The sequence below is a fragment of the Pituophis catenifer genome, unplaced genomic scaffold (genome assembly GCF_029215685.1).
Source record: "Pituophis catenifer annectens isolate HBS135680 unplaced genomic scaffold, rPitCat1.0.hap2 SCAF_4, whole genome shotgun sequence".
NCBI lineage: Eukaryota > Metazoa > Chordata > Lepidosauria > Squamata > Colubridae > Pituophis > Pituophis catenifer.
In genome coordinates, this window is record NW_027256884.1 from 53,067,697 (window position 1) to 53,081,665 (window position 13,969).

A 13,969-nucleotide genomic window follows, 5' to 3' on the forward strand; every position below is an offset into this window, starting at 1 on the left:
GTACTTCTTTCTCCTACTCAAATGAAGCAATGATATTTCTCTCTTTTGAATAGTAGGGATGATTTCCACATTGTTATTTTGATAAGGAACCAATCTGGTTTTCAAGGTACTTACTTTTGATTATGTGAGATTTGCAATAGTTGTCACAGTATCAGAATTAAGTAGCACTTCAAATGAACCAGTTAGCCCAAATGATGAATCAAGTAGTCCAACAAGTGGAAAAGAATTATCATATGCAAGGCCATTTTCTAGTAGAGACCTGCTGCCAGTACAGTACAACTCCCATGCCTAACAATTTCCAACTTAGAGAAAGATGAGAGGGGTCAAAGTATTTTGCTGCCTCTTTTGCTCAATATAAACAGTGGTTTAATGTCTTAGATGTACAAACCAAGGGAAGAACAGAAAGAAAAAAAAATAGGAGCACATTTTCTTCCTTTTTGTTCATTGCAATTTATCCAGTTTTCCATTAATGGCTAAGCAGATCTATGTTAAGGCTATCATTAGATTCTGGGTTGCCTCAATAAATGGTTAGGAGACTGGACTTGATGATTCCTTTGAACTATTATGAAAATTAAATGCAAATTATTCACAGCTCATCTTGAGTAATTAAAATTACTCACACTCATCTTGCCTTTAAGTAAAACTTTCAAGATGGCTATTTACAAACCTTACATTAAACCAATGTGGTTCTACATGGAGTTGCCCTTGGAAAGCAATTGGAAGTTGCAGCTGGTCCAGAATAAAGCAATATTGGCAGCTATGGGCATACCAGTCCAAGTAAAACTACTGCTTCATGAGCTGCACTGAATCCTAGTAAGCTTCTGGGTACAGTTCAATATCTGCATTATTACCTAAAAAAATTGTTCATAGGGTCTTGTTATATGAGCCATTTTGTCTTCCATAGTTTTTACTTATCCTGTATGATCAGACAGAGTTGGTGTGCTTCAGGTCCCATCTCTTAAACAATGCTATTTGATGAGACTTAAGAAACATGTTTTCTGTTACAGTGCCTGCCCTGTGGAAGAATACTCTCTCCCAGAAATTTATCTAGCTCTGAACTTGTTCAAAATATTTCCTTAAAATCTAATTTCTAGCCTAGCCTTGGACTAGAATGGATGTGGGTTCTTTGCATGGTACATGGTTTTATTTTAGAGCTTGTGGTTTTGTGACATTTTATCATACTTGGTAGATTTGCAAAAAAGCTAAAAAAATGGATACAAATGCACACTTTGATAAAGAGGATTTTAAAGATCAATATTCAATTGAAACCTCTACCTGGGAATATGACTAACTGAACATACACCCAGGGAGAGATCTCCAAAGGATTTTTCCCTGGGTGTTGCTCTTCTGCCTTCTAACTGAAGGGACTGGTATCCCATCAGCTTTTATGACCCACCAGGCCAGGGTGTGACGAAGAACTTCCCCTCGGAACCCTTCAATACAGCTATAAGTCGGCAGTTTTGGAGATGAACTCCAAAGCTGTCTGCATGCCAAAAGCTGGGAGGTGAGGGGCTGAAATCTGTTTGGGGGTTGAAGAAGTAGTCATTTGGAAATTCACCTTTCAAATGGACGGTAAGTTATGCCTTCCTTTTCTTAATCACCTTCAACTATTATTATTCTATCTTAAATCAACTTAAAAGAGGCTCTTTCCAGCAACAGCCTGCTATACCTTTTTGAAGACCCACGCCATTTGTGGGATTTCTTTTTAAAGAACAAGGAAGCTAAGGCAAGCCAAATAAAGAAGTGTGCTGTGAAAAAAAAAAGCTGATGGAAAAAGATAAAGATTGAAGCCATGATTTTAATTTACTATTGTAGCAACTGCTAGCTTGATCTTCTTAGCTGTGGGTGGCTAAAATCTTCTGATTATGACTAAAAGAGGAAGCCAAGATGGTGGACCAAAGTATTAGAGATATATTTGAAAGGTCTCTAAATAAAATACACCAATTTGTTGACCACTTGTTCTCTGATGATAAAAAAATCCTCTCAAAGTATTTCTGAGATGCAAACATGTGGAAATGTTACCAAACTGCAGAGGCAACTTCACAAGTAGCTGAAAATGCAGAATTTTGGAAGAACCGGATATTAACTTTCACTTTCACCTTCCTTACTATGGTTGAAATGCAAACCTCTCAACACAACTAAAAGAAGAGTGTCGAGAAAAAAGACAAATTTGGGCCTTTTTCTTTAAGGACATTAACAAGATTGAGGATTTTTTGATAAAAAGAAAGGCCTACAAGTCTTTAATACTTCCAGAAAAGAAAAAGATTTTACTCCATTAAGATAAGCTGGAAGGAGTGACTTAAACTTAATGAGTTAACTGGAATCAAGATGCATTTTCTTCTGCTTGATATGTGCAACTGAAAGAAAGATTTAACCCAAAATTTGAAACTGTATTTTTTTTACATATTATATAAAGCTTAAGTAACTCTTAAAGTAGGCAAAAGCTCTTGAAACTGTATTTGAGAGTACCTGTATTAAGAGAAAGTTAAAGAAAATGATGTATCAGTTTAAAGAAAAACTCTGTATGTTAAAAAGGATGTTTATAAAAGAAAAAAAATATTCTATAAGGGTAGTTTGGAGGGAGAGAGCTAAATGCAATATTGAAGTTTAAAGCCTGCATATTAAGAAGTCAAAAAATAAGATGTATTAGAAAGTTTTGATTTTTTTAAAAAAGTGCTTTTGTGTGCGTGTTTTTAAAAAGTTTAGTACCTTGAAGGAAAGAGGAGGGTGAAAAAAAAAGAGAAAATGATGGGATAAAATGATATTTAACCAGGGTGAAATCTAAAAATTTTTGCTACTGGTTCTGTGGGCATGGCTTAATTAGTGGGTGGGGCTTGGTGGTAAGGTGACTGGGAGGGCATGGCTTGTTGGTCAGGTGGGCGTGGCCAAGTCAATGTCACTTCTTTGCCCTTTTTTAACCTACAAAACACAACACAACACAACTGGCTCGCCCACAATGTAAAAGCAGCTAGACCCAAAATGGCCCCTGCAACAAGCAGGAACCTCATACAGCCACAAAAAGCCCAAAAAACCAACTTTCACACACAAAATTCCATGTACAGCTTTGTGAGATTTTGCGTGTTTGGGTAGTTAGAGTGAAACACTACAGAAACACACTAAATCTCAGAAAGCTGCACAAATATTATTTTAATTTATTTTTATTTTTATATAAAAGCAGCTAAATTTAAAACTTTCTAAACTTTAAATGGCTAGGTCTAAAAAAAGAACAACTAAAAAAAACCCCAATTAACTATTTTTTTAAAGCTCCCAAAGGGGAAAAAACTTACCCAATAGAACAGGGGTCTCCAACCTTGGCAACTTTAAGACTTGTAGACTTCAACTCCCAGAATTCCTCAGCCAGCTTTGCTTTGCTGGCTGAGGAATTCTGGGAGTTGAAGTCCACAACTCCCTGCCTGCTTGATTGCAGGCAGGCCAGATTCAGTTGCTTGCTGATGCAATGGATTGCAGCGATTACAGCAAGGTGTTGCGAGCAGCAGCTAAGGTAAGCAAGCTGAGAGGGGGAGGGGGAGGGATTTTTGCTACTGATTAGCAGGCAATGCAGCTGGGGTCGTCAGAGCTTGGATGGTCAGAGCCATTTAAAAGGAAAAAAGTTTTTCCTTTTACGTGGCTCTGGCGATCCAAGCTGAGTTGCCTGATTAGCAGGCAACTCAGCTGGGATTGTCAGAGCTTGGATCGTCAAGAGTCATTTAAAAGAAAAAAAAGGCTCTGATGATCGCGTGGCTCAGCTGGGCATGGGGGGTGGGGGCAGGGATTTTTGCTACCGGTTCTCCGAACTGCCTGCCGCCATTGCTACCTACTCACCCGAGCCGGTCCGAACTGGGAGCATTTCACCCCTGTATTTAACCGTATCTGATAATAAATAGCCAAGCTAAATAGGATACCCTTATGCAGCATAATAATCAGAAGCTTTTCATTTTTATGAATGTCTAAATATCTAGTGAACAATAATTAAACAAAGCAAAACCCCCAAAATACTAACAGTTCATTTCAAATGCAAGAATGCTTAATATAAGGTTTCTTTCTTAACATCTTTGATAGTGCAAGTCAGAAGAAAAGAAAGCAGAGATTTGTATTTGTATCTTTATCCTGGGGAAGCAAAATATAAACCAACATATAAGTTTATTTTAAAAAAAGATGTGAGTTAGTAATTTCCAAACCTACCTGTGAGACTTCACTTGTACTTGCTTCCTTCACTGAATCTGACATGGAAGCAGATGCTGCTTTCTTTTTCTCCACACTTCGAGTGGGGGAAGGCTTGTAAGAAGTTTTAAGAGATCTGGCTGGTGCTACACGAGGACAGATATGGAATACTAAAGAGTTATAGTACAATAGCAAGTTCATTAGGAGACATAGACAAAGAAAGCAAGAAGAAAAAAAGGAAAGAAACAGCCCCATTTTATTAGAAACAACCAAACACATACTTTCCCAAAACATTAATGAATTGTCTTCCCATTTTAAACAGCCATAACATTTTTGCTCAAGAAATTTAACATGAAGCATATAAGCACTTTATTTGCAAGTAAGATTGCAAATAAGATTGGGACATTCAAAATTCTTAAGATTGGGACATTCAAAATTCTTCATTTTCTAATAAATGACTGCTATGGGTTAGAAAAGTCAGATACACATATAATATAACAACCTAAAAAAATGAATAGACATATAAGATTGAAAACAGATATATTATCCCCAGTATAATTTTAATTATGAAAATTTCACTGGCTAGATGAATCATTTTAAGTCCTTCATTTAGTGTTAACATGGTGAATCCTATGTATTTTGAACTCCCTGTGTATTTTATGAATAATTTTCTAGACTCTTTAAATTTACTATTTTATGGGAAAATTTGTTTTAAGTAGCTAAAATATTCCTGAAGATATTAGCTTTACCTGAATCAGTATACCTCTCAGAAAGCATTAAAGTACTTCTGTTTCTGGCTAAAGAAGCTTGTGTGGGAGTCAATAGTCGAGAAATGATAAAAGTTTCCATTGGACTAAAGTGCATGCGATGAGCTGAAGGATGGGACCAAATGAAAAAAATAAAAAATAACAATTTTTTAAATGTGCAACTAAACATAAAAACAAAAAAGATATACAAAAGAAATAAACAATTACAACAAAAAATAAAGCTAAACATAGTTTAAAGTTCAAAACCTTTGATTTAATTCTTCCACAAACAACTTTTCATTGTGTAACCCATGTTAGATCTTGGTCAATCAAATACATATATTAAATTACTGTATTAGCATCTATTAGAATTAGACATAAAATGGCAAAACACATTATTATTAAAAAGGATTCTTAGTTTCTTCCTGAATTGAATTTATGAAGCAATAATCAAAAGTATAATTTTATGGTCAGCCTAATATTGTTCTTACCTACATTAAATCTTCTATCATCTTTGATATTTGAAATTTGAGTCTATATATTGATCGATATACTCGTGTGATATTCTAAGGTGATCAGGAAGGAGCATGAGAGAGCTATTTTTTTTTTGTTTTTTGTTTTTTTAATTTGATTTATATGCCGCCCTTCTCCGGAGACTCAGGGCGGCTTACAGTGCGTTAAGCAATAGCCTTCATACTTTTGTATATTTATACAAAGTCAGCTTATTGCCCCCACAAACTGGGTCCTCATTTAACCTACCTTAGAAAGGATGGAAGGCTGAGTCAACCTTGAGCCTTGGAGAGATTCGAACCAGCAGTAAATTGCAGGCAGCTGTGTTAATAACAGGGTGCTTTAAACCACTGTAGTACCAAGTTTGGGCTTTAAATTCAAATTTAAGAATCTGCTTATTTAGTACAAAATATTCAAGTTATGTTTTGTTCAATTTTTATATTCTGCCATTTTTTATTAGTGGTCTCAAAATCTACAGAATTCTTCTTTGTAAATGTTGCCATTGGCCTGGTAACAGCAAGTATGATATATATATATATATATGTATGTGTGTATGTATGTATGTATGTATGTATATATATATATATGTATGTATGTGTATGTGTATATATATATATATATATATGTGTGTGTGTGTATGTGTACAGTTAATATCTCGGGTTTCTTCCCGTGTAATTGTAAACATATTCCTAAAAGGGTAGTAGCGACGTTTCGACGAAATCACATTCGTCATCTTCTGGCTAAAGTTCTCGGTTTGGTGCTTATGGGCAAACTGTGTGAACGTAATTGACGTTTTTCTATGAAAAGAGGCAAAGGTGCATTCTGATTGGTCAACAGTGCCGTTGTATTCTGATTGGCTGATGACGTAGCTGTATTTTGATTGGGTGGAAGTGCTGATGCTTGGTTGTGGGTTAATGGATAAGTTATGCTGGAAATGGTGGCAACACAGGCATTATGATGAATCTTTGATCTATGGTTTAGATTTTGTGTTAAGATTCGTTTGTCTATGAGAGCAGGTTTCCAAATAGTAGGCAGACGGGAAGTGTCATCACGTTTATTCATACAATATGGTCTTTTCTCTATTTCAATGGCCTCCCTGATTATTCTGCCATTGAGATGTTCTATTTTTGCAACTGTTTTTGTGTTATTAAAATTAATATTATGTCCTGTGGCATTTATGTGTTGTACTAATGATGATGTGTGTTCTTTCTTTTGTACTGAATTTTTATGTTCCTCGATGCGCACACTCATTCTTCTGTTGGTCTATCCAATATATGTTGAGGGGCAGGAAGCACACGGGATTTCGTATATGCCTTGATCTTCTAATTCTATTTTGTCTTTAGGGTTTCTCAGAATAGACGATATCTTTCTATCTGTGCAAAATATGGTTTTGATGTTGTGTCTATGTAGTATTTTGCTAATTTTATCCGTTGTTCCTTTTATATAGGGCAAGATGGCTTTCCCATTGTTTTGTTCCTCTTGTTGATTTCTCTTCTGTCTGGGTGTTACATGCTGGATCATACTGATGATTTTATTTCTACAGAACCCATTTGATGTCAGTATGTTCGTTAATGTATATAATTCTGTTTGTAAATGTGCTTCATCAGCCAGACGTTTAGTTCTTGTGGTTAATGTTTTGGCAACAGAGTTTATTTGTGCTGGATGGTGATGTGATTTAGCGTTGAGATAACGGTTTGTATGTGTCTTCTTTTTATAGATGGTATGTCCTAAGGTGCCATCAGATTTTTTATAAATTAATACATCAAGGAAAGGCAACTGATTTTCTGATTCTATCTCCATGGTGAACTTTATTTTGGGATGGAGGCTGTTCAAATATACTAAGAAGTTTTCCAGTTTATCTCTTCCATGCGGCCAGATCACAAAAGTGTCATCAACATATCTAAGCCACAATTTTGGCTTGTTAACAGTTTTTTCTAAGGCATTGGTTTCGAATTCTTCCATGAAAAGATTAGCAATAACAGGTGATAATGGTGATCCATTGGTGCACCTTCTATTTGTTTATATCTCTGTCCTCTGTGTATGAAATATGTGTTGGATAAACAATGTTCTGTTAAATCTGTGATATGTTTTGGTAGTTGATATTTGTTTTTAATTGATGACAGGGCTTCTTTGACAGGTATTTGCGTGAATAGTGATACAACATCGAAGCTTACAAGTAAGTCATTTTCTTTTATGTGTTGCTTTTTCATTATTTGTATGAAATGGTATGAGTTCTGTACATATGAAGCAGCAGATTCTGCATAAGGTTGTAGATGTTTTGCTAGGTATTTGGCTAGATTTTGTAACGGTGAGCTTATGGAACTTACTATGGGTCTAAGAGGTATTCCATCTTTGTGTATTTTTGGGAGACCATACAGTTTTGGACATTTTGATGACTTTTCTCTGGGGATAATTGTTTGTTGGATTTCTTTACTTATAGTACTTGATGTTATCTTTATCCTCGTGGTTTTTTCTAGATATGTTGTTGGGTCTGTGTTTATGGGTTTATATGTGGCATCTTGAAGTAAGTTAGACAGTTTCTTTTCATAGTCTACTGTGTTCATTACTACCGTTGCATTGCCTTTATCTGCTGGTAATATCATTATGCTATTATTGTTTTTTAAAACTTGTAGTGCTTTTTGTTCTTCTTTTGATAAGTTGCTTTTAGGTGGTTTACTAGTGCGTAAAATGTTGGTGACATCATGTCTAACTTTATCAGCATCATCAGCACTGAGTTTCTTTAAGCTGGTTTCAACTTCACATATGATGGTTTCTATAGGGATTTTTTTAGGTGCCACTGCAAAGTTAAAGCCCTTTGCTAAGACATTTGTTTCTGCTGTTGTCAGTTCCCTATTGGAAACATTGTATACCACTTGTTTTAAATGATTCTGTGCTATGGTTGGAGGTTTTTTATGTTCTAATTTTTTAAGTTTCTTTAAATGTCTGTAAGTTTTATGAGTGTTTTCTATTTCAGATCTCCAGATGGTAAGCTGTTTTATTTTGTCCCATAATATGGGGTGAATAATATTGCTTATCTTCAAGTATAAAGTTAACAGATCTTTGTTTACTTGATCCAATAGGAATCTTTTGCTATGAATTTCATTTCTAAGTAATGCCATTTCAGTTTTTCTCAGAATGAGTTGGATAGATGTTGTGTAGGTATGGAATTTCAATTTAAAGCAAGTAGGTATTATATTTTGGTCACGACAGTGACATAAAAATGTTAAATCACACAGTATTTGAGTTCTTTTTATCTCTAACTTCTCATAAGATCTGGTAAGTTTATACATCTCCTCCCCGTAGAGGTGTGATATTTGTTTATGTAAGTTTTCACAGGTATATGTGTGTACAGTTAATATCTCGGGTTTCTTCCCGTGTAATTGTAAATATATCCCTAAAAGGGTAGTAGCGACGTTTCGACGAAATCACATTCGTCATCTTCTGGCTAAAGTTCTCGGTTTGGTGCTTATGGGCAAACTGTGTGAACGTAACTGACGTTTTTCTATGAATATATATATAAATATATATATTTGCTTATGGGCAAACTGTGTGAACGTAACTGACGTTTTTCTATGAATATATATATATATGTTTTTTTTTTCTTCTAGCCAGGTTTTTCCTACGTAACCAAGGTTTTTCTGCAGCCCTAACTCAGTAGAATCACATCCACTCGATTCTGGGCTTTTTTCCTTTCTAGCAGCCAGCAAGTTCTTCCTGCTAGGTGGGAGACTTATATAGATCTATTTCCAGCTTGTTTGCTTTCATCAGTAAACCACACCCACATCTTATGTATCCTCCCTGTAAAGGTATAGTATCTATTTTCTTACTTCTTCGTAGGGTTTATGTGTGTTCTTCTAGCCAGGTTTTCCCTACGTAACCAAGGTTTTGACTAAAGCTTCGTGCTTATGCGAGCAAAGCGTGATCGGAGATGCCGTCTCTCTATAAATATTGGTGGGGAGGCGTGGAGTGCTGGCTTTCTTGTTGTAAGTGAGTTGGTTGGCTGTGTTGTTACATCTTGATTAGTTGATGGAGTTGATGTTTGCAGATTAGTTGGTTGTTTCGTAACATTCTGTGTGGTCGAGGTCGCAGCTGTGTGCCCATTAGTCTTTTGTGTTGTAACGACCTGGGTAATGGGTTGTATGGTAGCAACCTGAGCTCTAGTGTTGTGACATCCTGAGTCCTGTGCTGCAACATCTTGGGTAGTTGGCTGTGTTGTAACATCCTTACCTTTAGTGTTGTAACATCCTGAGTTCTGTGATGTATTGTCTTGAGCAGATGGCTGTGATGCAACATCCCAGGCTTTGGTTTGCCTCCGAGTCTGAGATCTTGTCACATGCTCATGGCGTGTGTTAGTTTGCTTTGTGTGGGGATAGGGGGTGGGGGGTGCAACAGCTGGCGATGCCGTCGTGGTCCGGCCCCTGGACTGTGGTTGTATTTCATCTATGGGATGGGATTGGGTTTGAATCTGGTGAGGATGATTGGTGGTGGCATCATGTGTTATCCTGGGTCTGGTGTCAATGTTTGTGGCTGGGGCTCGTTTGTTGACTAGGGCTAGTTTCCAGATGTCTGGTAGGCGGGAGGTATCGTCACGTTTATTCATGTTATGGGGGTGTTTCTCTATTTCGATGGCTTCCATAATTATTCTCTTGTTGAAGTGTTCAGTTTTGGAGATTAATTTGGTTCCTTCAAAATCAATTTCATGTCCTGTTGTTTTAAGGTGCTGGAAAAGGGAGGAAGTTTTTTCTTCTTTTCTGACTGCGTTCTTGTGTTCTGCGATGCGTGCCTTTATTCTCCTATTGGTTTCTCCAATGTATGTGGCTGGGCAGATTTTGCATGGTATTTCATAGACTCCTTAGTTTTCTAGCTGGATCTTGTCTTTGGGGTTTCTTAAGATGTTGGCTATTTTTTGGTCAGGGCAGAAGGTTGTCCTGATATTGTGTTTGTGGAGAATTTTGCTGATTTTATATGTGGTGCCTTTGATGTAAGGGAGGAGGGCGATGCCGTTGTACTGTTCTGTGTCTCAGTTCTTGGGGGGTGTCTCCCTTTGGATTAGGTTGGTGATTGTGTTTCTTTGGACTCTGTTAGAGATTAATATGTTTGTGAGTGTGCGTAATTCAGTTTTCAGGTGTCTTTGTTGGCTAGGCCTTTGGTTCTGGAGATGAGAGTCTTAGCTACGGAGTTGATCTGTGCAGGGTGGTGATGTGATTGAGCGTTTAAGTAACGATTTGTGTGTGTTTTTTTCCAGTAGATGGTGTGTCCTAGGGAGCCATCGGGTTTTCTGTAGACTAGGACATCCAGAAAGGGGAGTTGGTTGTTAGCTTCTATTTCCACAGTAAATTGTATTTTGGGGTGTAGGTTGCTGAGATGTGTGAGGAAGTTGTCCAGTTTTTTCTTTCCGTGTGGCCAAATTATGAAAGTGTCATCTACATATCTGAGCCAGAGTTTGGGTTTGTGTTCAGATTTATCTAAAGCAGTGGTTCTCAACCTTCCTAATGCCGCGACCCTTTAATACAGTTCCTCATGTTGTGGTGACCCCCAACCAGGGGTGGGTTCTAAATTTCTTTTACTACCGGTTCTGTGGGCGTGGCTTATTTTGTGAGCGTGGCTTGGAGGTCATTTGACTGGGTGGGCGTGGCTAGCTGGTCATGTGACCGGGTGGCCATGGCTATGTGTATAGGGACTACTCAGAGGGCTGAAAAAAGTCATTTCTGACAGGTCCTCGCACTTTTGACTGGTCCTCACACTTATAACCATCCTCACATTTATGCCTGTGCAGCATTCTTAACAACCATGTCACTCATTTCACAACTGCTTCTCTTCAACATGGTATAAGATAGGGCAAAAAACGTAAAATGTGAGGACAGTCGTAAATTCGAGGACTGGTCAAAAGTGTGAGGACCAGTCAAAAATAACTTTTTCAGCCCTCTGAGTAGTCCCTGTGCACAAAAGGACTACCCAGAGGGCTGAAAAATGTGATTTCTGACAGGTCCTCGCACTTTTGACCGGTCTTCGCAGTTATGACTGGTCATCATTTATGCCCATTGTACCATTCTTAACAACCATGTCACTCATTTCACAACTGCTTCTCTTCACCATGGTGACAAGATAGGGCAAAAACATAAATTGTGAGGACAGTTGTAAGTTCGAGGACTGGTCAAAAGTGCGAGGACCAGTCAAAAATAACTTTTTCAGCCCTCTGAGTAGTCCATATGCATAAAAGGATACAGCAATAGAGAGGGATGAAGGAAGGGAAGGGAAATTAGAATAGGAGTGAAGGTAAGAGAGGGAGGAAGAGAGGAGGAGAAGGAGAAAGAGGAAGTAGGGAGAAGAAGAAGAGGTGGGGAAGAGAAAGTAAGTAAAAAAGAAAAGACAGAGGTGGTAGGTTTGAGGAGAAAGATTGCTGTACAATAAAAAAGAGGAAAGGGAAGAAAGCCAACCCCAAACAAATATAAAGATATTAAGATAAAGAATGAATTGTTAAACTTTAAAGAATAAAAGAGAACAAATAGGAATAAATAGTAATAATTAGAAACACACATACAAACATACAACGTATTTTCTTTGAACAGAGTATTTGGCCGGTCCACAAATTTAAACAGTTGTAGGAGGTTAGCACCCACCCCTTTCCTAGAAGAATGAAATATTTTCGGAAATATTAAAAAGGCAGAATATTATATTTCCCTGGATGAGAAATGGAGAAGCATATTTTACAGACAAAGCAGCTCCCACCTTCCTGCCCCCCACCCTTTGTTAATGGGCCAGAGGCAGAAAGTCAATCCTTTGTCAAAGGACATTTGCAACACAATAGCAACAGAAACTAACACAATGGGCCCCATCAAGCCACGTGATCCTGTCCACCATTAAAACATCTTTCCAAGCAGTCTCCATGTTTCCAGTGTCTTTTTCCCCACTTGGAGCAGATGTGGATATTTCTTCCAACACAGTATTTAGTCATTTCAATTCAATTTCTATATTTCCTTTTTACCATATTTATTCCTCATCTATTTTTTTAAAAAAACCAATATTACCCTTCATCCTCATCTCTAATCTTAATCAAATTCAATTTTTCCCTTCTATTCTATATTATACCCCTTCCCATTGTCATCTATTTTTATATCCATCCTCACATTGGTTAATTATGTAATACAGTTTTTTAATACAAATTCAACATTTTAATATAAATCAATTAGTTATATAACTATCTTTTTTGTATATTTATCAATATGAACATGAATATTCCAATTATTTCCATGCAATCCAATTTCTTACAAATCAATTAATTATATTTACCAATAATAATAAACCAAATAATTTCCCCCATATATTCCTCCAAACCACAACTTAACCATTTCTGCTTTCAACACAATATACAATTAATAGTATCTCAATTATTACAATTCCCTAGTTAAATAGAGCTTTTTTTCTTTTATGTTTTAAAATCTTGAACCTCCTCTTGCCCTAAATTTCCCATTGTTTGCAGTTTTGTACCTACCTTTTTTGGTGAGGAAAAAGAAAAAGAAATCTCTCTGCCTCATTTTGTCACGTTGCACCAAAGACCCTGCTTTCGCTTTCTCTTTTCAGCATAGCTAGGGGGAAAAAATTTGCTCCAGGAATTTACCTCTTTGCAGCTAGCTCTTTGAAGCCCCACGGCAAGAATTTAAAGTTTTTTTTCCCTCTAGCCACCAGCTGGGACTCCGGAGGCAGCAATAGATTGGGAGTGGGCGGGGTAAGCGAACAGCGACCGGGCGATCCAACAGAGGCAGAGGGTGAGGGTGAGTGAAGGCGTGGGGGGGGCGAGAGAGGGCTTTGGCGACCCCTGTGAAATGGCCGTTCGACCCCCAAAGGGGTCGCGACCCCCAGGTTGAGAACCGCTGATCTAAAGTGTTGGTTTCAAAGTGTTCTATGTATAGGTTTGCAATGACGGATGAGAGGGGTGATCCCATAGGTGCTCCTTCTATCTGTTTGTATCTTTGTCCATTGTGGATGAAGTATGTGTTGGTTAGACAGGGGTTGGTCAGATCTAGGATGTGCTTAGGGGGTTGTATTTGTTTTGGATAGCTGTCAAGGCTTCTTTAATAGGCACTTGGGTGAAGAGGGATATGACATCAAAACTCACAAGTAGGTCACTGGGTTGTAGGTTTTGTTTCTTTATTGTTTCTATGAAGTGGAATGAGTTTGTACGTGTGAGGTGATGGATTCTCCGTAGGGCTGGACTTGTTTGGCAAGAAATTTGGCAAGATTCTGTAGAGGTGAGCTTATGGAGCTGACTATGGGTCTGAGTGGTGTTCTTTCTTTGTGTATCTTGGGGAGGCCATAGAGCTTGGGGCATCTGGATGATTTCTCTCTGGGGATGATTCTTTGCTGGATCTCTTCACTGATGGGAGAGGCTTTTATTTTGGATTTGGTGGTTTTTTCCAGGTAGGTGGTGGGGTCTGTGTTTAGAGGTTTGTAAGCGGGGCTTTGGAGTAGGTTGGATAGTTTGGTTTGGTAGTCAGAAGTGTTCATCACCATTGTGGCATTACCTCTGTCTGCTGGGAGAATCATTATGTTAT

General features: G+C 37.7%; 1 protein-coding gene across 1 annotated transcript in view; it reads right to left on the reverse strand.

Annotated features, from left to right (window-relative positions):
• MAP7D2 (MAP7 domain containing 2) overlaps nucleotides 1–13,969 on the reverse strand; it is a 129,599-nt gene that overhangs the window by 68,296 nt on the left and 47,334 nt on the right. The window contains exons 5-6 of the mRNA XM_070943244.1: nucleotides 4,911–5,033; nucleotides 4,183–4,331 (exon numbers count right to left, since the gene is read on the reverse strand). Of these exons, the coding sequence (XP_070799345.1) occupies nucleotides 4,183–4,331; nucleotides 4,911–5,033 (272 nt within the window). The remainder of the gene's footprint in view (nucleotides 1–4,182; nucleotides 4,332–4,910; nucleotides 5,034–13,969) is intronic.